This window comes from Halichoeres trimaculatus, unplaced genomic scaffold, assembly GCF_033239565.1.
Source record: "Halichoeres trimaculatus isolate MK-OKI-2021-1 unplaced genomic scaffold, fHalTri1.1 fHalTri1_scaffold_3, whole genome shotgun sequence".
NCBI lineage: Eukaryota > Metazoa > Chordata > Actinopteri > Labriformes > Labridae > Halichoeres > Halichoeres trimaculatus.
The window spans coordinates 7,069,913-7,088,383 of record NW_027437181.1 but is presented as its reverse complement, the minus strand read 5'-3'; the positions used below and the strand labels follow the sequence as shown (position 1 = coordinate 7,088,383).

General features: G+C 40.3%; 2 protein-coding genes across 2 annotated transcripts; one reads left to right on the top strand and one right to left on the bottom strand.

Annotated features, from left to right (window-relative positions):
• Positions 1 to 12: 12 nt before the first annotated feature.
• On the bottom strand, positions 13 to 18,247 carry crybgx (crystallin beta gamma X). Its single transcript, XM_074667178.1, has 8 exons — positions 17,927 to 18,247; positions 17,715 to 17,843; positions 4,879 to 4,929; positions 4,500 to 4,548; positions 2,957 to 3,078; positions 789 to 924; positions 414 to 553; positions 13 to 209 (listed from the first exon to the last, which is right to left on the bottom strand). The coding sequence occupies exons 3-8, from the start codon at positions 4,920 to 4,922 to the stop codon at positions 77 to 79; spliced, it is 624 nt and encodes a 207-aa protein (XP_074523279.1). The 5' UTR covers positions 4,923 to 4,929; positions 17,715 to 17,843; positions 17,927 to 18,247; the 3' UTR covers positions 13 to 76.
• Positions 9,232 to 17,290, top strand: lctla (lactase-like a). The gene is made up of 14 exons (XM_074667179.1): positions 9,232 to 9,380; positions 9,494 to 9,644; positions 9,731 to 9,891; positions 12,633 to 12,720; positions 12,986 to 13,095; positions 13,179 to 13,307; positions 13,398 to 13,493; positions 13,581 to 13,635; positions 13,711 to 13,872; positions 16,167 to 16,441; positions 16,525 to 16,651; positions 16,739 to 16,938; positions 17,028 to 17,091; positions 17,217 to 17,290. The coding sequence occupies exons 2-14, from the start codon at positions 9,533 to 9,535 to the stop codon at positions 17,288 to 17,290; spliced, it is 1,653 nt and encodes a 550-aa protein (XP_074523280.1). The 5' UTR covers positions 9,232 to 9,380; positions 9,494 to 9,532.
• Positions 18,248 to 18,471: the final 224 nt, after the last annotated feature.

The following is an 18,471-nucleotide window of genomic DNA, read 5'->3' as shown; positions in this document are numbered from 1 at the left end:
AAAATAGTTGTGGTGTCTTTAAAGCTGACAGGTTTCAGGTGTGTGTGACGCAGGAACACTCAGGTGTGTTTGGTGTTTAGTTGAAGCGGACTCGGCGCATGGAGCCGACCGTGTTGTGCTGGCTGCCCCAGTCTGAGCAGTTGTTGTAGTCTCTCTTCTCCAGGACGTAGTGAGGGCCCCTGTAGTTGGGCTCTTGATACACCACCCACCTACACACACAGATACACACACACGGAGAAGGTTAGTCCAGCTTCTCTTTTAGCTGTTACTCTGTTGAAAAATATCTGTAAACTTTATTTTTTGCTGATGTTTGGCATCTTGGAGTCTAAATGATTGTTTGGGATTATAATCTGCAGAATATTTAAAGCTTCACATAATAAAAAAACGAATGGTCCCCTCTCAGCTGCACTTACGCTCCTCCCAGCACGCGGATGGAGGCGATTCTGTTCAGGCTGTAGCGGTTCATCAGGTTGGGGATGTCGTCCTGAATCTCGATCTTCTTTCCAGAGTATCCGGCTCGCTCGTACAGCTGAGCGCGGGCCGGGTTGTTGTCCTAAAAACACGAGACATGGAGATAAAATCAGTTTGTGTTTATGTCTTCCATCAGGCCATCTTTTTATTTGTCCTTTCGCTTTTAAAGAAGTGATCCGTTTGATTATTTCATCCATTATTATTTGTTGTCTTTGAATCCAGGAGTCTACTTTCAGGACTTCTGAGCCTTTACTGAGTCATGAGGATCAGGTTTTATCTGTGATGTATGTTTTTTTAAAAAGAGCTTCATGTTTCACCTGTTTGACGGCACGGACGGAGGAGATGTGGTCGGCCTGAGCGCACCACTTGTCGTAGCAGTTGTACTCTCCACGGTCGGACATGTCCCACAGGTACTGACGGCCCCGGAAGTTCTCATGCTCATAGCCGACCCACCTGAGGTAAAGAGGACAGAGTTAAAACATCACATAGGTCTGAACCAAGAGTTTGTACAAGTCACAGCTTGACTGAAAGGCAGCTTCTCGAGTAAAACTAAAAGAGAAACCACATCAATCCAACTTCAGATTACATCTGAAGGTTGTTTTTTTCGGTTCTTCTTTTCTGTCTTTACTCAGAGAGGACAGGGTGAGAAGAAATGTAGAGAAGAGGTCTCAGGTTAAAAGCTAGCCTCACACCAGTGTCCCACATTGGATTTAATTTTGACTTTCAAAGCAAACTCTGGATCTCCTCACTCTACATCGCTCTCCAACTGTAGCCTGACATCCTGAGTCAAGGCTTTGCTTGGCATCCCTCAATTGACGATGAGGACCAACGGTAGCCCTCTGACCCTTTCTGTCTAACTCCCTGAGAAGATCCGACTGGAAAAGTCTTTATTATCTTATAAAAACACATTTTTATAGACATACTTGTTCCGGAGACGTTATCTGAGCATGTCTTTACACAAGAAATGGCCGGTATTGGTATCAGGCCGATACAGGCCTCATTCGAAGCATCAGGTACTCATGAAAGCTGCCAATACCAGCATCTGATTCTCAAGGCAATTAAGTCTCACATGAAGTAAGTACTCCCTGCCAGTAGTTGGCGCTACATTGCAGCGGTTTGACACCACCAGGAAATGTGGAGAGGAGAGAGCTGCTGATGTTTTATTTTGGACTCTATTAGAGTGTGCAAAAAATTGAAAATCTATTAAGTCTTTTTTGTCTTTTTTTAGGTAAAACTTGTCATATTACACTTGATATGAGCCACTTTGAACTTTTCAGTCCAGGTAACATCTTCTTTCAAGTTTTTTAAAGACAAAAATGAGGTCTGAAATTGCTTGTAATTAGTAAAAAAAAATCTGCCAATGGAACAAAAAAATTGCTAGAAAATTTGCTACAGAACAATGTCTTTATACAAGTAACTTACCTCTTTTTCCATTGGCAGATTTTTTAACTTGGTACAAGCAATTTTAACTTAATTTTTGTCTTTAAATAACTTGAAACAAGATATTTTTCTGGAATTGTCAAGTTAATGTGGCTCCTACTAAGTCTAAAAATACATTTCTACTGAAAATAAGACAAAAATACTTGATAAGATTTTATGTTTTTCAAAGTGATTGTGCTGTCTGTGTTCAAAAATGATCTGTCAGCGTTTGAAATTTGATGTTTCAAAAGTAATAGCGGGATCAGTATCAGTGGGTACTCTAGAGAGAGTACTCGTACTTAAGACTTATTCTATACCCTTTTTGGGACTATATTGCAGACAGGATTTTATATCGTTGCTCTTTTTATCCTTCAAACATTATTTTATTTCCTGAAATCTGTCCGTGGTTTTCAGACTTTTTATTAAAAAAAAATTGATTCTTTGCGTCTTTCTCTCCTTGTCTTAATCTTTTTATCTTCTCATTCTTTTCATTTTCAGTTCTGTTTTCTAAAGCACATTGTACACCTGTTTTGAAAAGTTATACATAAAGAAAGTTTAAATCTGTCCTAACCAAGGGAAAAATAACTGACTTTTTAAAAGTGCAAACTGAAGAGTTCTGTCATCAAGTCTAAGAAAATAAATGTATTTTACTGGGAGAACAGGTAGCAATGAAAGGAGATCTCTACACTTTTACCCTTTTTATGTTGTATTTCTGTCAACCACATTAGGCCTTATTTTCATGACTAATGACTAAAGCTCAACCTGACTTAAAGCTGAGTTTTGATCCACATCTTGATCCAAGTTCATGTGAAAACCTGGGTCATTAAAGCATAATTCCTCCATGATCTGAAGCTCACCTGTCCACCAAACCTCATGTGAAGTAGTTATGATTTAACTCTGCTCAGAAACAGTTGATTAAACCACCTGCAGTTATCTCTTCAAATATGTAATTATGAAGCTCACAGACATTCTGTGTTGACCTCATCTGTGTTTTCTCTCAGAGGACCTAAGTGTTTGTGTTTGTGTTAGTGTCTGTGCTGGCCTGTGGGTGGCGCTGTTCACTTACGCTCCGCTCTCCACCTGCACAGAGTTGCATCTTTCTGGGAAGTTCTTGTCGCTGAGTCTGGTGCAGTCAGAGCTCAGGTCGAGCCGCCGGCCTGCAAAGTTCCTCTGCTCGAAAAGGGTCACCTGAAGACACACACACAAAGACACAAAGCGTTATAAACAACAAGAAGCTTTTATTTTGAAAATCTGGAGTCTTTGGTTGGTGACTTAACCAGATGTGTCTCTCTGCTTCCTTCTGAAGATGATGGATATCTCCCCCTTATTGATTTAGCACATAAAGACTACACATCAGCTAAACAAAGCCAGAAATTATGACTTTCTTTTCCAGAAATTAAAGAGTTAGTTTCTGCAAATATTTGACCATCTTCTCACAAACGTACATCTCTTATCCTGCACATTTACAACTTTATTCTTGCAAACTTATTGCGTAATTACTGTAAATATGGTCATTAGGTCATTCTGACAAAACCAATAACTCATGAATTTCCAACTCAAACGCAAACGCAAAATTTGAGGTTTTCTCAAAAAAACTACATTATTTTTCTTGCAATATTGTAATTTTACTTCTGTACACTAACAGCTCTGTCTACATGTGTCTTTAATCTTGCCAAAAGATTTTCAGGTCTTTATTTTATCTACAAAGTTTATGACTGATTTTGCAAATTAGGGACTTCTTTTCATATATTTTGAATTTTTCAACTTCAATTTACGATTTGATTTCCACAAATTTTTGACTCGATCTTTGCATGACTTCACAAAACTTCATTTTTCACAAATTACTGACTGACCCTTTAAGTTGCTCAAACACCCGGTCAAGTTTTTTTTAAATCAGTACTGAGTAAAACCTGATCGGGTCGTCTCCACAGCTTGAAAAAAAAAGACTTTTGTGGTTTTTATTCTTGCACTCAAAAAGAAAAAAAAACAAAAACATATTTTTTTGTCTATTTTTCATAAATGACATATTAACAATTAAAAAAACTGAATAGACGTTAACATTCCTTAAAAACTGAAATCTAAAGGGTTGAAAAGAGAAGTTAAAGGCATAAAAATATTTGGCTTTATTTTCTCAAACTTACTGCTTAACTCCCAAATTTGACGCATGAATCTGCTTTTTGAGGGTTCACTTTTCTCCATGTTTCTTTTAAAGCTAACAGACTTTAATTTGGATTTGCATCTTTTTTTTTTTTCAAAGCCGTGCACATCTTGCTTCTACTGCACAGATCCAAAACTCTGTTCTTGGCTGGAATAATAGAGAAAAAACTCTTTTAATTCATATTTCTCCATCAGTATTTTCTCACTTGTGATTTAACATATAATTTAGGGTTATTAAAGTTTTACAAAACCATTTTTTTTTTCATAAAATAAAACAACATCTTTGTTGGTGTTCCTCTTGTTTCCTGCTCAACGACCCTGATCTCATCCCTCCTTTAGTCTGAGAATCAGACCTCTGAGGACATCACAACAATCCTCTGAGGAGAAATGTCTCAGCATGGAAATAAAAGACATATCATGTGATACGTAAAGCCACAAGCCGTCACACTCACCCTCCCACTGGACCCGTAGAAGGCACGTTGGAGCACAGACCCCAGCTTGCTGCAGATAGAGAAGCACATGTTGTAAATATCGTACACACAAACACACACAAACACACACATCACTCTTAGCAGAGTGATAACAGACAGACTGCAGAGAGTTTAGAGTCAAATTGAGGATATGAGCCACTCAGAGGATCATTGTTTTACAGATTTTGGTCAGCCAATGTGAGCTTTCTGAATTTCTTTCTTTCTTTCTTTTTTTTTTGCAGTTGTTCAGAATCACTGATTCATCGTGTGAATGCGGTGATTTTGGGACACTGGTGTCACACACAGAGTGGAGCAGGAGGACCTGAGCGGAGGGGGGCTGCTGCACGGCGCTCACACATACCTGGTTTGTTGGGCTAATCCTGGGACCTTAGTAAAGATGTTCATGTCAGCTCTGCGAGGCAAAAAGAAAGGCCCTTAAATACCGACAGGTGAGGTGAGCCTGCAGGTACCAGAAAGATCAGAGAGCTTCTGCAACCCTCCACGGCATTCATATGCTAAACACACAGCAGGGCTCATGGTTTCCTCTCTGTGCACACACACACACACACACACACACACATAGATATGCACAAATACATACAAACACACATGCACTGGAAGGTGACGTGTGCATGCAGAGAGGACAGTCACTCATACACACATATACACACAACATGTAAATGTGAGAGTGCAGTGCCAACAGTTTCACTTTGAAGCGTTCAGCATTTTGAACAACAGTGATGAGTAAACAATGAGTGTGTGATAATAACAGGATTCATGCTTTGTGCGGGAGGCTCCAGCAAACTGTATTCACCGCAGAGGTCACGACCCCGAGGGCCACAGAGGGAGTACAGGTACGAAGCCTGGGGGTACAGATCAGGTTGGATTAGACATGATGATAAACATTTAAGAAATATAACATTAGACCCTGTGTCAATGTGTCCACGTCACCCTGCAATACTCCCCCGAAACACACAAGGGCAGTGTAGTCTGAGTCGTCATCATGTTTTCTGTTTTTGTTTTTCACGGTGAGTGTGTTATTTTGTTTAAAACAAGAGATGATAGAGAGGAGATAAGAAGGATGCGCAGTCAATTGTTACAGGAAGCAGGATCCTGCTCAGTGGACCAATAACAGGGCTTCAGGTCATTGTTTCAATGCATAGTTATATTACGAATAACGAGCATGCCTGGCTACCAGTGTAGACTTCTGCTTTGGAAAATGGTTGTACACACCTACAGAAGTATGAAACAGCCTCAATCCTGTGGCAGCCCGAAGCCTGGTTTAAAAAGCCCCGTTTCCACCGAAGCCAGATCCTGTTTGGTGATGCCATTTTCCAATAAGAAATGGTTCCAAACAACTATAGTGTAGAGCAGGGGTCTGCAACCTCTACCGTCAAAAGAACAATTTTGCCTCAGCTCACCTGGATTTAAGTCATTCTAGAGCCACAAAATCTACTTTATCTTCACAATAAAGACAAAAAATGTTAAAAATTCTCTACATGGTTAAAATCTAGTGAATAATTTTCTAAACAAGAAGTTTTTTGAAGTTGTGCAATTCTATTTGGGATGTTATTGTTAATTACTTAAAAAAAAATAAAAAAAAATCAAGACATTTAAAAAAAATACAGTCATTTTTAAAAACTAGCAATAATTTTGAAATTTCCAAAACTTGCAAAAATTTAACAATAATATAAATTGAATAAATTTGCAAAAAAAATTAGAATTTTTTTTTAAAATCTTGAATTTGATAACATATATGCACAGCATTGCTTAAGTCTTATTGTTTTGTTGTTTGCTAATGTCTCGCCACATACAAAGCATGTACACTGAGCCAGCACACTGGCAGTTGAATGAAAACATCCACACAGAGTTAAAATCTGTATTTGCTTCCAGATTTGTCTAACTGTAGATTTAGTTATCTTACCAGGGCAGTAAAAACTTGAGGTAAGCACAGGGGTCTGGAAAGTTGGTAGGCTGTTTATATTGTAGGTGGTGAAGTAGAGTGGTGGCAGGCTCATTCATAAGATGAGATGGATATTTAGCATTTATTATATTTAGTTAAACAAAATTTAATCATCAATACCCTCTTTAAGTAAAAAAAAATTCTTTATTTCAATAATACTTTTTTAAAGCTACAGGGAGCCACTGCAGAGGAGTCAAAGAGCTGCATGAGGCTCCAGAGCCACAGGTTGCAGACCCCTGGTGTAGAGCTTTCCATTACACCCATCCATCTATCTTCAACTGCTGGGGCAGTAATGTCTTCAGCGAAGACCAGTGGCCCCTATCCCCAGCCACTTCCACCAGGCTTCCCCAGGCCAGCTGAGATATATTATCCTCAATCTGTCCTCGGTCTACCCCGGGGTCTCCTCACCAGTTGCCCAATCCACCTCATCTGGCTCTTCTCGATGTAGAGGAGCAGCGGCTCTACTCCAAGCCTCTCCCAGGTGTCTGATTTGTTTAATCTTGGTGCGTACAAGGGTTCCAGGTCTTAATGCAGCCAGCCTCATGTGGATTCTCAACTTTTAGCACTGCCGCACAGACTTTATTTTTCTAAACCGGATGTTGCCCCTTGGTTGGAACGTAGATTGATCAATAAATTGAGAGCCTTGCCTTCTGCCTGCCAGCTTCCCATCCCACCCCCAGAATACTAGTGAAAAATCCCCCCGTGATGAGATCACTCTGTTACTTTCTTATTTTATTTTTAAAATAAAATTTAACAAACACCTTCTGAAAAGTATGGAGACACGTGTTGCCCTCTCTTGTTCCGTTGAAGCTGAGTTAATGACTCCTCTTTCCGTTGCTAGGCGCTACCCAAGTAGCTGCCTGTTGCAGCAGCTCTCTCGTCTTTGTCCGTTTCTTGTAATTTTTTTGTCTCTTTTTCGTCATCTTTTATTTGGAGTGGATCATCACTTTGTATGGTTCATTGTTGGTCACGGACACCAAACTTTTTGTGGCTTCGGCGATATTTTTTACTACTTTTCTCCTGTGTTTGTCTGGAGATCCTACATGTAACCATGGCTGCATTGTTTACATGCGAAATTAGCTGTTAGCAGCCTGTAGCATGTCAATGCTAACTAGTGTAGGGCTTGATGATTTCCCTCGAGCTGAGGAGGAGTAGGTGAGGACGACGTGCTGGTTCTCGGATGTGAGCTGGGAGGAGACAACGTGGACCTGTCCTTCCATCCATCGTTGTTGGGAACATGGGATCTATCTCCGGTAGGATGGACGAGCTAGCTGTGCTAACCCAGCGGCATCGTGCTGTTCACGGACGTGGCTGACGGAGCTGACATCGGACGCCGGCGCCACATTGGAGGAGCTTCACCTGCTGTGAGCAGACAGGATCCAGGAGACAGAGACTGAACAGACTTCTGGGAAGGCTCAGTCCTGGACCCTGTGGAGGTGGAGACTGGCTGGGCCGGAGAGTGGTGGACGAGTGGTGGACGGGATGTCGTCATCTAATTTCTTATGGACTTTTTTTGCACTTTCTATACTCTTTCTTACTTTTGTTTTCTTAAATGCTGCGGTGACTCCTGAATTTCCCCTCGGGGATAAATAAAGTATTTTCTATTCTATTCTATTCTATTCTTAATGGGAGTGTTGAGGTTTCAGAGTAGGAATTGTTCAGGATGTGACTCCTTGAAGCTGGCATGCTTTGTGTCATGGTGATGCCTCAGATTATTTTCTTTAGCAGCAGAGACAGTTAAGTTTGAGGCTCACAGGTACAACATTTCTAAAAGCTGGCTCTATAAATACCAATCAGTCCATTACTAAGATCTGGTTCAGGCCTAAGTCAGCTCTAACTATGAGCTTCATTAAAAAGGAAAGTTTGGAGTCTACTCCCACTCGTGCCCCGGACCTTCCACTACTTTTAGAGACCGTAGGTATAAGAAGCAGGCCTGCATACTTCTCTGTGATTTTCAACTCTTGTATCATGGTAAGACTTATATTTCCTTTGCTGTATAAGGTCCCAGACTTTGGACCTCAATTCTTCTGACACTAGATCATCTGAACCTGCCAACCTTGTCAAACCAGGTCTTAAAAACAGACTATCTGAAGCTATTAGCAGCTTAAAGTCTCAGTTATGTTGAGATTGATTGGTAGTAAAGTGGTTAATGAAGTGTAAAGTGACAGCCGTGTGCAGATTCAGTGTAAACTCAGTATCAACACGTGTGTAAAGTGTCTTTGGGCCGTGCTGCACATGGTTCAGGCTCCATAACATTAACTCTGCTTACAGTGTCAAAATCCCTCCTTTTTCCAAAAGATCTGTTCACACAGCAGATTCACGCTCACACTCCACTGACTCCAAATGGAGCGGCATTCAGTGTGTGCATGGAGGCGGGGGGTGGCTGGATGCTGCTGTATGAGCGCCTGATGAATAGCAGAAAATGTCCTGGATGCTTCACTCTGTTTTGTTTTTGTGACTCTGAACACAGCCGGGCACAGTGGGGAGCGCTCACCGGGTCCAGAAGCTCGGGGACGTTTCTTGCACTTTGGAGCGGTTTCCAGCTGAGACAAATGCAGGACTGGCAGCAGGTCAGACATCTATATGTGGATCTGAGACGGATTCAGAGCAAAGGGACGGATGTAGGGAGGGAGACAGGCAGGAGGACTCAGAGGCTGATTCAGATTTTTATCCCTAGTTTGAGTTTTAGCATCTTTGAAATGTCTTTCATTCTGACCGTGCTGGACAAACTGGCCTACTTCCTGTCTCTGATAGCGTTTTGTGTCAGTGTGTCGTACAGCTGGCTGAAATGAGACCAGATTATTCCTGTACATGCACGATGACCAGGTGTTTTCTCTCTGGATATTTAACAAATGATCCTGAGTTTTGAGGATTGAGTTAGGATGCTTTTACACCTTTATGTGAGTTTTCTGACTGTAACAGATCTGTCATGTTTGTAGCTCAGAATTCACTGATGACAGATGTTCACACTTTTAAAGATTTTCCACTAAAATCAGCCGTCTCTGTTTTCTAGCTGTAAGTGAAGACAGTGAGCTCCTCGCCAAAGGTCACGATGCTGCAGCGTCTCCTCCTGAGCGTGCTGCTCCTCTCTGTAACAGCCAGTGAAGACTTCGACTGGACAAAGAACGAGAAAACATCTTTTTACTACGGCACTTTCCCGACTGGTACAACACAAACTTAATCTAAAACTGAAGACATGAACAGTGAATTAACTTGTGGAGAACTTACACACTCACGGTCTCCTCTGCAGGTTTCTCCTGGGGGGTCGGCAGCTCGGCCTATCAGACTGAAGGAGCCTGGAACGTTGACGGGAAAGGAAAGAGCATCTGGGACACTTTCGTCCACAAAAAGGGGAAAATATTCCTGAACGATACAGGGGACTCCTCGTGTGAGGGATACTACAAATTCAAGGTAACTTTAAATCTTTCATAGAAAAACGTAAAAGAAGAAGGCTGAGAAAGTCTCGGTTTCACATCTGTTTGTTCTCATAATCAAACAGGAAACAGTAGTCTAATGGGTGGATAAAGAAATGAATGTTATTGTTTTATGGATATCTTTCTCATTCTATTGATTAGTATCTATTAGTTGATATGTTTCTGTGATTTCTTTAAACAATCAATGACAATAGAATGACTCCTCCATAGCTTATTGAAAATTGTAGTAGGAATCAGTGGTGCGCACAGACTTTTCATAGGACAAGAGTGAAAGAAAACATAAAGTACATACAGCATATTCTTGCCACCCAAGAGGGCACCTGTATTCTGCCAACCAGAGAGGGCACTTAAATGTGTTTTGTCAACAAGGGGGGCACTTTAAAACAAGTTTTGGCTCATAAACTGGCACTTAAGCACATGCTTTGGCTCCTAGAAGGGGGCTTTAGCACGCTATTTGGCCCCCAGTTGCGCACTTTAGCTCATGTTTTGGCTCCAAAGCTGGCACTTTAGCACAAGTTTCAGCTTAAAAAATTTTTGGCATTTAAGCTGGCACATATTCTGGCCCCCAGACTGGCCCTTTAGCACAGGTTTTGGCTCCCAAGAGGGCACTTCACATTAGTGCATGTTTTGGCTCCCAAGGTGGCACTTTAGTATATGATTTTCTCATCCTATTGTTTAGAATCTATTCTGTTGATATGTTTCAGTGATTTCTTTGAAGAAAGTCCTTGACCATAGAGTGATTCCTACATAGCTTATTGAAAATTGTTGCAAGGATCAGTGGTGCACACAGACTTTTCATAGGAGGGTTAGGTATTTTGCCAACCAGAAGGGCTCTTAAGTATGTTTTGCCGACAAGAGGGGCACTTTAAAACAAGTTTTGGCTCACAAGCTGGCACTTTAGCACAAGTTTCAACTTGAGCAACTTTTTGCATTCAAGCTGGCACACGTTCTGGCTCCCAAGATGACACTTTAGCGCATGTTTTAGCTCCCAAGGTGGCCCTTTAGCATGTGTTTAAAAACAAAAAGGGCCACAAGGAGGGACGACTATCAACTCCTGTGCACACCACTTAAATTCCACCACTTAAAGGTGCCGTAGGCAAGATTACCTAGGTAAAATGGCGGTTTGAAAACCAGCACAGCCCCTCCCGTCCTGTGTTCTCTGACATCACGCCCTTACCCAAGTTTAGCCCCTCCCACAAGAAGTTTACACACAAGTTTATGGTTCCTCTTTTTGCTCATCTTCTTCTTCTTCTTCTTCTTCTTCCTCTTCTTTGTGCTGTCCTCGTTTAACTCCTTGGTGTTTTGGGGGTTGGAAGTCTGACAAGGAATATGCGAGCCAGAGCTTCCTCATGCGAGTTCACGAGAACGAAGAGCTTTACAACCGATCGCGATGAAGTACAAAGCGCCGCCCCTCGACCAATCAGGATAGAGCCTCAGGGGCTCTTCTGATTGGTCAAAGATACCTGGAGTGGTCGAGAATCCTTGTCAGCTCATTACAGAGACAGATGGAAATGCTGCGACCTCGCGGTAGTGCAATTATACTACACTCATAAAGGGTTATCAATGGATACTCTAACATTTAATCTAAAGAAAACACAACAAAATAAGCATTGACTAGCTAAATCCTGCCGACAGCACCTTTAAATTAGGTTAAATTCTAAGGAAGGTAGAGATTTCTGGTCTGTTGGATGAATATTAAATTGAGAGTTACAGAGAGAGGAACCTTCAAAAATGAAGGGAGAATATCAGTTAGGATATCCAACTTCAAAATTAATGTAAGAAAAGAGGTGCACTATGGGTATCAGATCAGTTCACAATATCTCTTACTGGTTTTATAAACTTGTAACTATCGGTACTGACATCACTATTGATGTTGGCATCTGTGTTGGTATCCCTGTGGCTTTTATATTAGCATTGGTAAAGGTATTGACATTGGTAGTGGGAGCAGTATTGTTAATGGTATGGGTGTTGATATCACTCGAGTGTTGTTTTGGTGCTTTTATCAGTGTCATAATTGGAAACTGTCAAGGGCACAGACAGGAGGACTCGAGGCGCAGGAGTCAGAGTTCAAACACAGGTCTTTAATCCAGAAAATAGGTCGGTACACGAGATATCCAAACACAGGCAGAGGTACAAAATCGGCAGGCAGAGGATCAACGAGAAAGCTAGAATAGGGTCAGAACACGAGAGATCAAATACGAAGGGATGCTGGAAAATCAAAGTACTACTTGTGATAATCTGGCAGGGAGTGAAAGGGAGACCAGGGTTAAATACCCACAGGGAGTGCCCAGAAAATAAGACACAGGTGAAACACATTAGGGAGGGGCCCGGTGATCAGCAGTGGGGGAGAAGCTTGACAGGAACTGAAAAAGAAAGAGACACAAGTTAACAAAATGAAACAGGAAGTGGAAAATGAGCGAAAAGGTAACAAAAGAAACTTTACAAACTGGTGGTTCTGATAGAAACAGTATTTTTTTGTGGTATCTGTTACTGTAAAATCAATAATGGTCAACCTCGTATTTAAAATCTCCTCTCGATAGACAGCTTCTTCCTTATCTGATTACTCAATTTCCTCAAAATGTTCCTAAGACCTCAAAATCACAAAAAGGAGAAGTATTTTGCTCTCTTCAAGAACTGTACCCATAGATATCGGAGACTTTTGGACCAATAAGCTGTGACTAAAGAACCAATGTCCATTTTTTCCTGTGTGCTTTTAAGGATGACATTAACCTGATGAAGGACATGAAGCTGAATCACTATCGATTTTCCATCTCCTGGCCAAGGATTCTACCAACTGGACTGAAAAGTAATATGTAATTCTTTAACTTTCATTCCCAATCTATTTAAGGTATACTATTTATCCTGATCTTTAACTAAATTGTTAATCTTTACCCAACCTTTATCCATTTGGTTTGCTGGTTATTGAAGTAAATCTCCAGAATTAGAAACAACTTTTTTATTTGAATTGTGTTTTTTTTTCCAAGTAAGAATTAAAATACAAAAGATTTCCATATCTATTTATATATTGATGAGTACTGATCATAATATTTCATTCACTGCCTGCTTCTCAGGTGAGCAGATCAACGAGAAAGGACTGAAGTATTATGATGATCTGATAAACATGCTGCTGGAAAATAAGATCACACCTGTTGTTACTCTCTACCACTGGGATTTACCACAGGTGAGCACCAAGAACCAGTACCTCCTATTTCGAACGTCACACACAGGTTTTAAGCTACACCCTGACTCTATTTTGCTCTTCAGGTGCTGCAGGAGAAATATGGCGGATGGCAGAACGTCTCCATGGTCAACTACTTCAACGACTTTGCAAACCTTTGCTTTGAAAGGTTTGGAAACAGAGTGAAGTACTGGATCACCTTCAACAACCCCTGGGTGTGTGTGGTTAAAGAGGAATGGTGCATTCACTGTCCTGTGAGCAGATGTCTGTATATTTGAAATCTGAACGCTGTGTTGTGTTTTCAGTCCATTGCAGTGGAGGGGTATGAGACTGGAGAGCACGCGCCTGGACTGAAGCTGAGAGGAACAGGAGCGTACAAAGCTGCTCATCACATCATCAAGGTGACAAACAGTTTGTAATTTCTCACATGGTGTTTGTATTAAAGTTTAACAGACATTGAGCTTATGCTACATCTGTCTCTGAAACAGGCACACGCCAAAGTCTGGCACACGTATGACACTCAATGGCGAAGCAAACAAAAAGGTAAAAAGAAAATACCAAAGCACAAGTTGAACCTTGAGCGTTCTGGATGATAACATGATGTTTGCGCATCTGCAGGTCTGGTTGGGATCTCTCTGACAGCTGATTGGGGGGAACCGGTGGACGTCACAAACCAGAGGGACATTGAAGCAGCAGAGAGATACATCCAGTTCTACATGGGATGGTTTGCTACACCCATCTTCAGTGGGGATTACCCCCAGGTTATGAAGGATTATATCGGTACGTCAGCTTTACTTTGATCGTTACAAATTAGATATTTACTCAGACACACAAATCTGCTTGATACTGTGTCACTAAGGACAATCAACGTTTAGATTTCCTGACTTCGTGAAGGCATCAGAATGATGTATCTATCCATTCAACAAACAAACATATCAAAGTAATTTTCTCCTCTTGAGGACGGACCTGACAAAACTCATCTTTTAACTAATCTGCATCGTGATCTTATTTCAGCACACTGAAGAGACGTTAATCAGAACATCAGTGTACGCTTCAGATTCATACAAATGAAGGAAGACGTATTAAAGCCTCTGTGAGACTTACTGTTTACAGTCAGACTCAGATTCATGATTAGGAGTGAGTATTGGCAAGAACCTAACGATACAATACTCATCACAATACTTGGGTTATGCTACGATATTATCACGATATATTGCGATATTCTACACATTTAACTTTTAGATTTGATTTAATGAAGGTCAGATGCACTGTTTCATACATACACTTAACTTCAAAACATGAAGTGTGTCAATTCTGTCACTTGAAATAAATTAAACTAATGTTGCAAAAAATATTGGGTGAAAGACGAAGTTAGTTGGTAAAACTGATAAATGTCACTTGCTTTGACCAATGTTACTCATAAAAAACCCCCAAAACATTTGGTTATTTCTTTTATTTGTGTACTACACTGTGAAAATTAAAGTTAAAATGATTTTAAACTAACTGACCCAAGAATAAGGGGAAAACATTGATTTTTACTGCATTAAAACCCACATCATAAGTTTAGGAATTAAATATTTTGAATTTAATCTGAGATTATACTTATTGTACAGTTCATGGACAACATACAGCGGAGTAGCTCCTCAGCGCCATCTGCCACAGTGGAAGTGCAGAAGATGTATTGTTCTTCCAAATCTGATAATAAGAGTTGAAATATTGATATTTTATCACAGGTCAAAGTATTGCGATATATATTTTCGTAACAAGATTTGTTACAATAGCTTATGATACAAAACCATTTGGTTCAATAGGATAAATTTGATGAGATGCCAAACTACGCAGTGTGTTTAGATACAATTTGATTTGATTTGATTTGATTAGATACCAGTGGTGTGTACAGACTTTTTTTAAGGATAAGGGGGAGGATTAAAAAAAAGGTATGATATGATACAACACAATAAGACATAATAAGATGTGATTCAGTTACATCTGTTGCGTTACAATATCATTCTATGAGATATGTTTCAATACTATGTGATACAACACAATACTCTACGACACCATGCAATATCAGATTAAATAAGACACTATAGGGTACATCAGGATAGCATTTGATAGAAAATGATAAGATTAGATTCAAAGAGGTACAAAACTAGGGATGCACGATATATTGGTATCAATATCGGTATCAGCCGATGTTAGTCATTTTTTTTAACACACTCGTATCGGACAATGTGTAAAAGTGGACCGATATTTACTCATTAGTCACTGACCACTTTCAGAACATCTTAAATGATCTTTCAAAACCCAAATAATGTTGTTTTTATGACTATGTTAACACCAAAACTACCTAAGAGGAGTGGACTCTCTTTTCTTTTAAAACAGACAAAACATACTTTTTTGATCGTGTTCATCTTGGGTGCTCCATTGTTAGATCCTCTCCATGGTCGTCTTTTCTCATAATCACGCTGCGTTTTCCCTCTGAACTACCTTGACACATCATCTCAATTTTTTTATCTTTTATTTATTTATTTTTTCCAATATTGATATTGTTGAATATCAATTATCAACCATATCAACAATATTAATATCGAATATCAGTATCAGCCAAAATTTTCGTATAGATGCATCCCTATACAACATCACAACATCACATCACAAACATTTGGTCTCACTAAAGGGCCCCAGAAATTGTCTGTTGGTCACAGAGGCTCATATCATTGCTAGCCAAGAGCTAATAGGTCCTTCGCTTGTTCAGTAATAATACATTTTATTTGTTGGTGCCTTTCAAGGTACTCAAAGTCACCTTACATTACAAGTATAAAAACGAGAACAATTAAGTACACAAAAACAACAAACAGCAGAAGTGAGGATGGCGAGGTCAACCAGAATAAGCCGTCAGAAACAAATGAGTTTTAAGCTGGATTAAAAAATGAGGGACAGGAAATGTCCCGGATAGTTTGAGGGAGAGAGCCTCAGAGACGAGTGACACTGTTGGATATTACTCACTGTTAACCTAATGGAAAGTCATTGGCTCTTATTTTCATCCTGAAATGTTTTAAACTCTGACCTAGGCAGGAAGAGTGGTCAGCAGGGCCTGGGAGCTTCTCGCCTGCCCGTCTTCTCACCTCAAGAGAAGAGTTACATAAAGGGGACCTGTGACTTCCTGGGCATTGGACACTTCACCACTCGCTACGTCACCCTGAAGAATTACCCTTCAGGTGTCGGGGACAGCTATTTTACTGACCGGGACCTTGCTGAGTTGGTCGACCCGCAGTGGCCTGATCCTGGCTCTGAGTGGCTCTACTCTGTTCCCTGGGGCTTCAGACGCTTGTTGAACTTTGTCAAGGTACATGCAGAAGATTTCAGTTAAATTTAAGATATACACTGGTTTATATTCACTGTGAATGAAATATGATGTCCCTGTTGCAGACTCAGTACGGGAACCCGATGATTTACGTGACAGAAAACGGAGTGTCGGAGAAAGTTCTCTGCACTGATCTCTGTGACGACTGGAGGATAAAGTACTACAGAGAGTACATCAATGAAATGCTCAAAGGTGAGAGCAGCAAAAATGATTTCAGTGGGTTTTTTTATATTTAAGCTACTTTTCTTACTTGTTGCTCTGTGTTTGTTAACCTCACAGCGGTTAAAGATGGAGTGAACGTGAAGGGATACACGGCCTGGTCTCTCCTCGATAACTTCGAGTGGGATGAAGGCTACTCAGAGCGGTTTGGACTTTACTACGTGGACTTCAGGAACAAAAATAAACCACGCTACCCGAAGGCCTCTGTCCAGTTCTACAAACGCATCATCAGCAGTAACGGCTTCCCCAATCAGAGAGAGGTACGACTCTGACATTACCCCACAGTTTAAACATCACTGTTTAAGTTTTTTTGTTGGATCTTTACGGGAGAATTCTTGTTTATTTGCAGGTGGAAAGTTGGAAGAGGAAATCTGTGGAGACTTGCACCTCCAGTAACCAGCTCCTGGCTGCAGGTTGGTAAATCAAAACATTTAAATGTAGGTCGTGTAAAGCTAGGTGGGGCCAAACAAAGAAAAATTCTGTCTTCAGCTTGTTATTCTGCTCTCTAACAGAGTTTTTCTTTGTTTTGCCCCTCCAGCTAGAAGACAGTCCCAGGGAGATCAGGAACATGCAGGAATGCAAAAGTCTTGGCCTGTGCATGATGAAGTTTAGGTACTGAAGTTTCTTATTAAGAGGATTGAAACACTGAAACTCTCACTCTACCACACTTCAGCTGAAGGTAGTACTTACCATTTAATCGTCACATATTCTATATACTTGTGGCTGTGGATTTCAACATCAGAAGTGTTCTAGTTTTTGTTTGTTGGGTTTGTGTCTGCAAAAAAGTCTGTATGGAGAGCAAAAGCAGGCAGACCATATGCAACCTTAGATATTATGAATATTTCTAATTTGCATCATGACATTATTTCAGCAAACATAAGTTAATCTAAGAATAGCAAATCAGTTTTTCATCGACATGACATTTTTCTTGACTTTTTAGGTCAAATTTGTTTGGCTTTAAGATGAGCGAATGTTTTTCTTTACTGTAAATAAAACACTTACTCCAAACGGAGAGTTTTACACACTAATAACTCACCTCTCTGTGTGTTTCAGACCCGCTGATTGGCCACATGGAGATGGTGACAGAGATCGTAGTTCCCACCGTCTGCACACTTTGCATCCTCCTCAGCGCAGTCTTCTTCATGTTCCTGCTGCGTGGGCGCATCTGAAAAAACAGACACACATTAATCTGAGAGTGATTTAATAGCTGTGAAACTTCATCCTGCCCAGTGCATTGTGTTCATTTACCTGTCCTGCTGTTCTGTTTTTGATGATCCGGTTGTCATCACTGAATCAAAAAGCCAATAATTCAAGTTTGCTATCTTGCCATTTTACTTATGATCATTTCTTTTTGACATTCTGGTCTTGTGTGGGTTTTGGAGAAGCTAAGTTGTATAAACACTCAAGCTAAAAGCAGATAGGAGATGATTATCTGTCGATAAGTTTGTATAATTGAATTCAAAAAGGTTAGCAGAGATAAACTGCTGTACTCTGTGATCATAAACTTCAATTAAAGACATTTCTATGACTGAAATCATGCAGATTGTATGTGAAGAATGATATTCTGGTGACTGGTTCATAATGATCTCTGTAAGTAACACAACATTTACAGGAAACAGCTTACCTCTATGACTTCTAATCCTTCAAAGTAAAAGCACAGGAACCAGTCAGGAGCAACTGGGGTTTGATTTAGGGTGCTAAAACTGAATTATGCACGGACAGTAAATTAAAATTGAACAAGGCATGACAATTTTAATAGCAAAATCTAATCATGCAGTATTTTTCAAATAAGC

Coding starts and splice junctions, on each gene's coding strand:
- crybgx (XM_074667178.1), bottom strand. CDS start 4,922: ATGAACATCTTTACTAAGGTCCCAGGATTAGCCCAACAAACCAG. Junction 554..788: donor CCGTCCGTGCCGTCAAACAG/GTGAAACATGAA, acceptor TCGTGTTTTTAG/GACAACAACCCGGCCCGCGC. Junction 210..413: donor ATCCGCGTGCTGGGAGGAGC/GTAAGTGCAGCT, acceptor CTGTGTGTGTAG/GTGGGTGGTGTATCAAGAGC.
- lctla (XM_074667179.1), top strand. CDS start 9,533: ATGCTGCAGCGTCTCCTCCTGAGCGTGCTGCTCCTCTCTGTAACAGCC. Junction 12,721..12,985: donor TCTACCAACTGGACTGAAAA/GTAATATGTAAT, acceptor CCTGCTTCTCAG/GTGAGCAGATCAACGAGAAA. Junction 17,092..17,216: donor TAACCAGCTCCTGGCTGCAG/GTTGGTAAATCA, acceptor TTGCCCCTCCAG/CTAGAAGACAGTCCCAGGGA.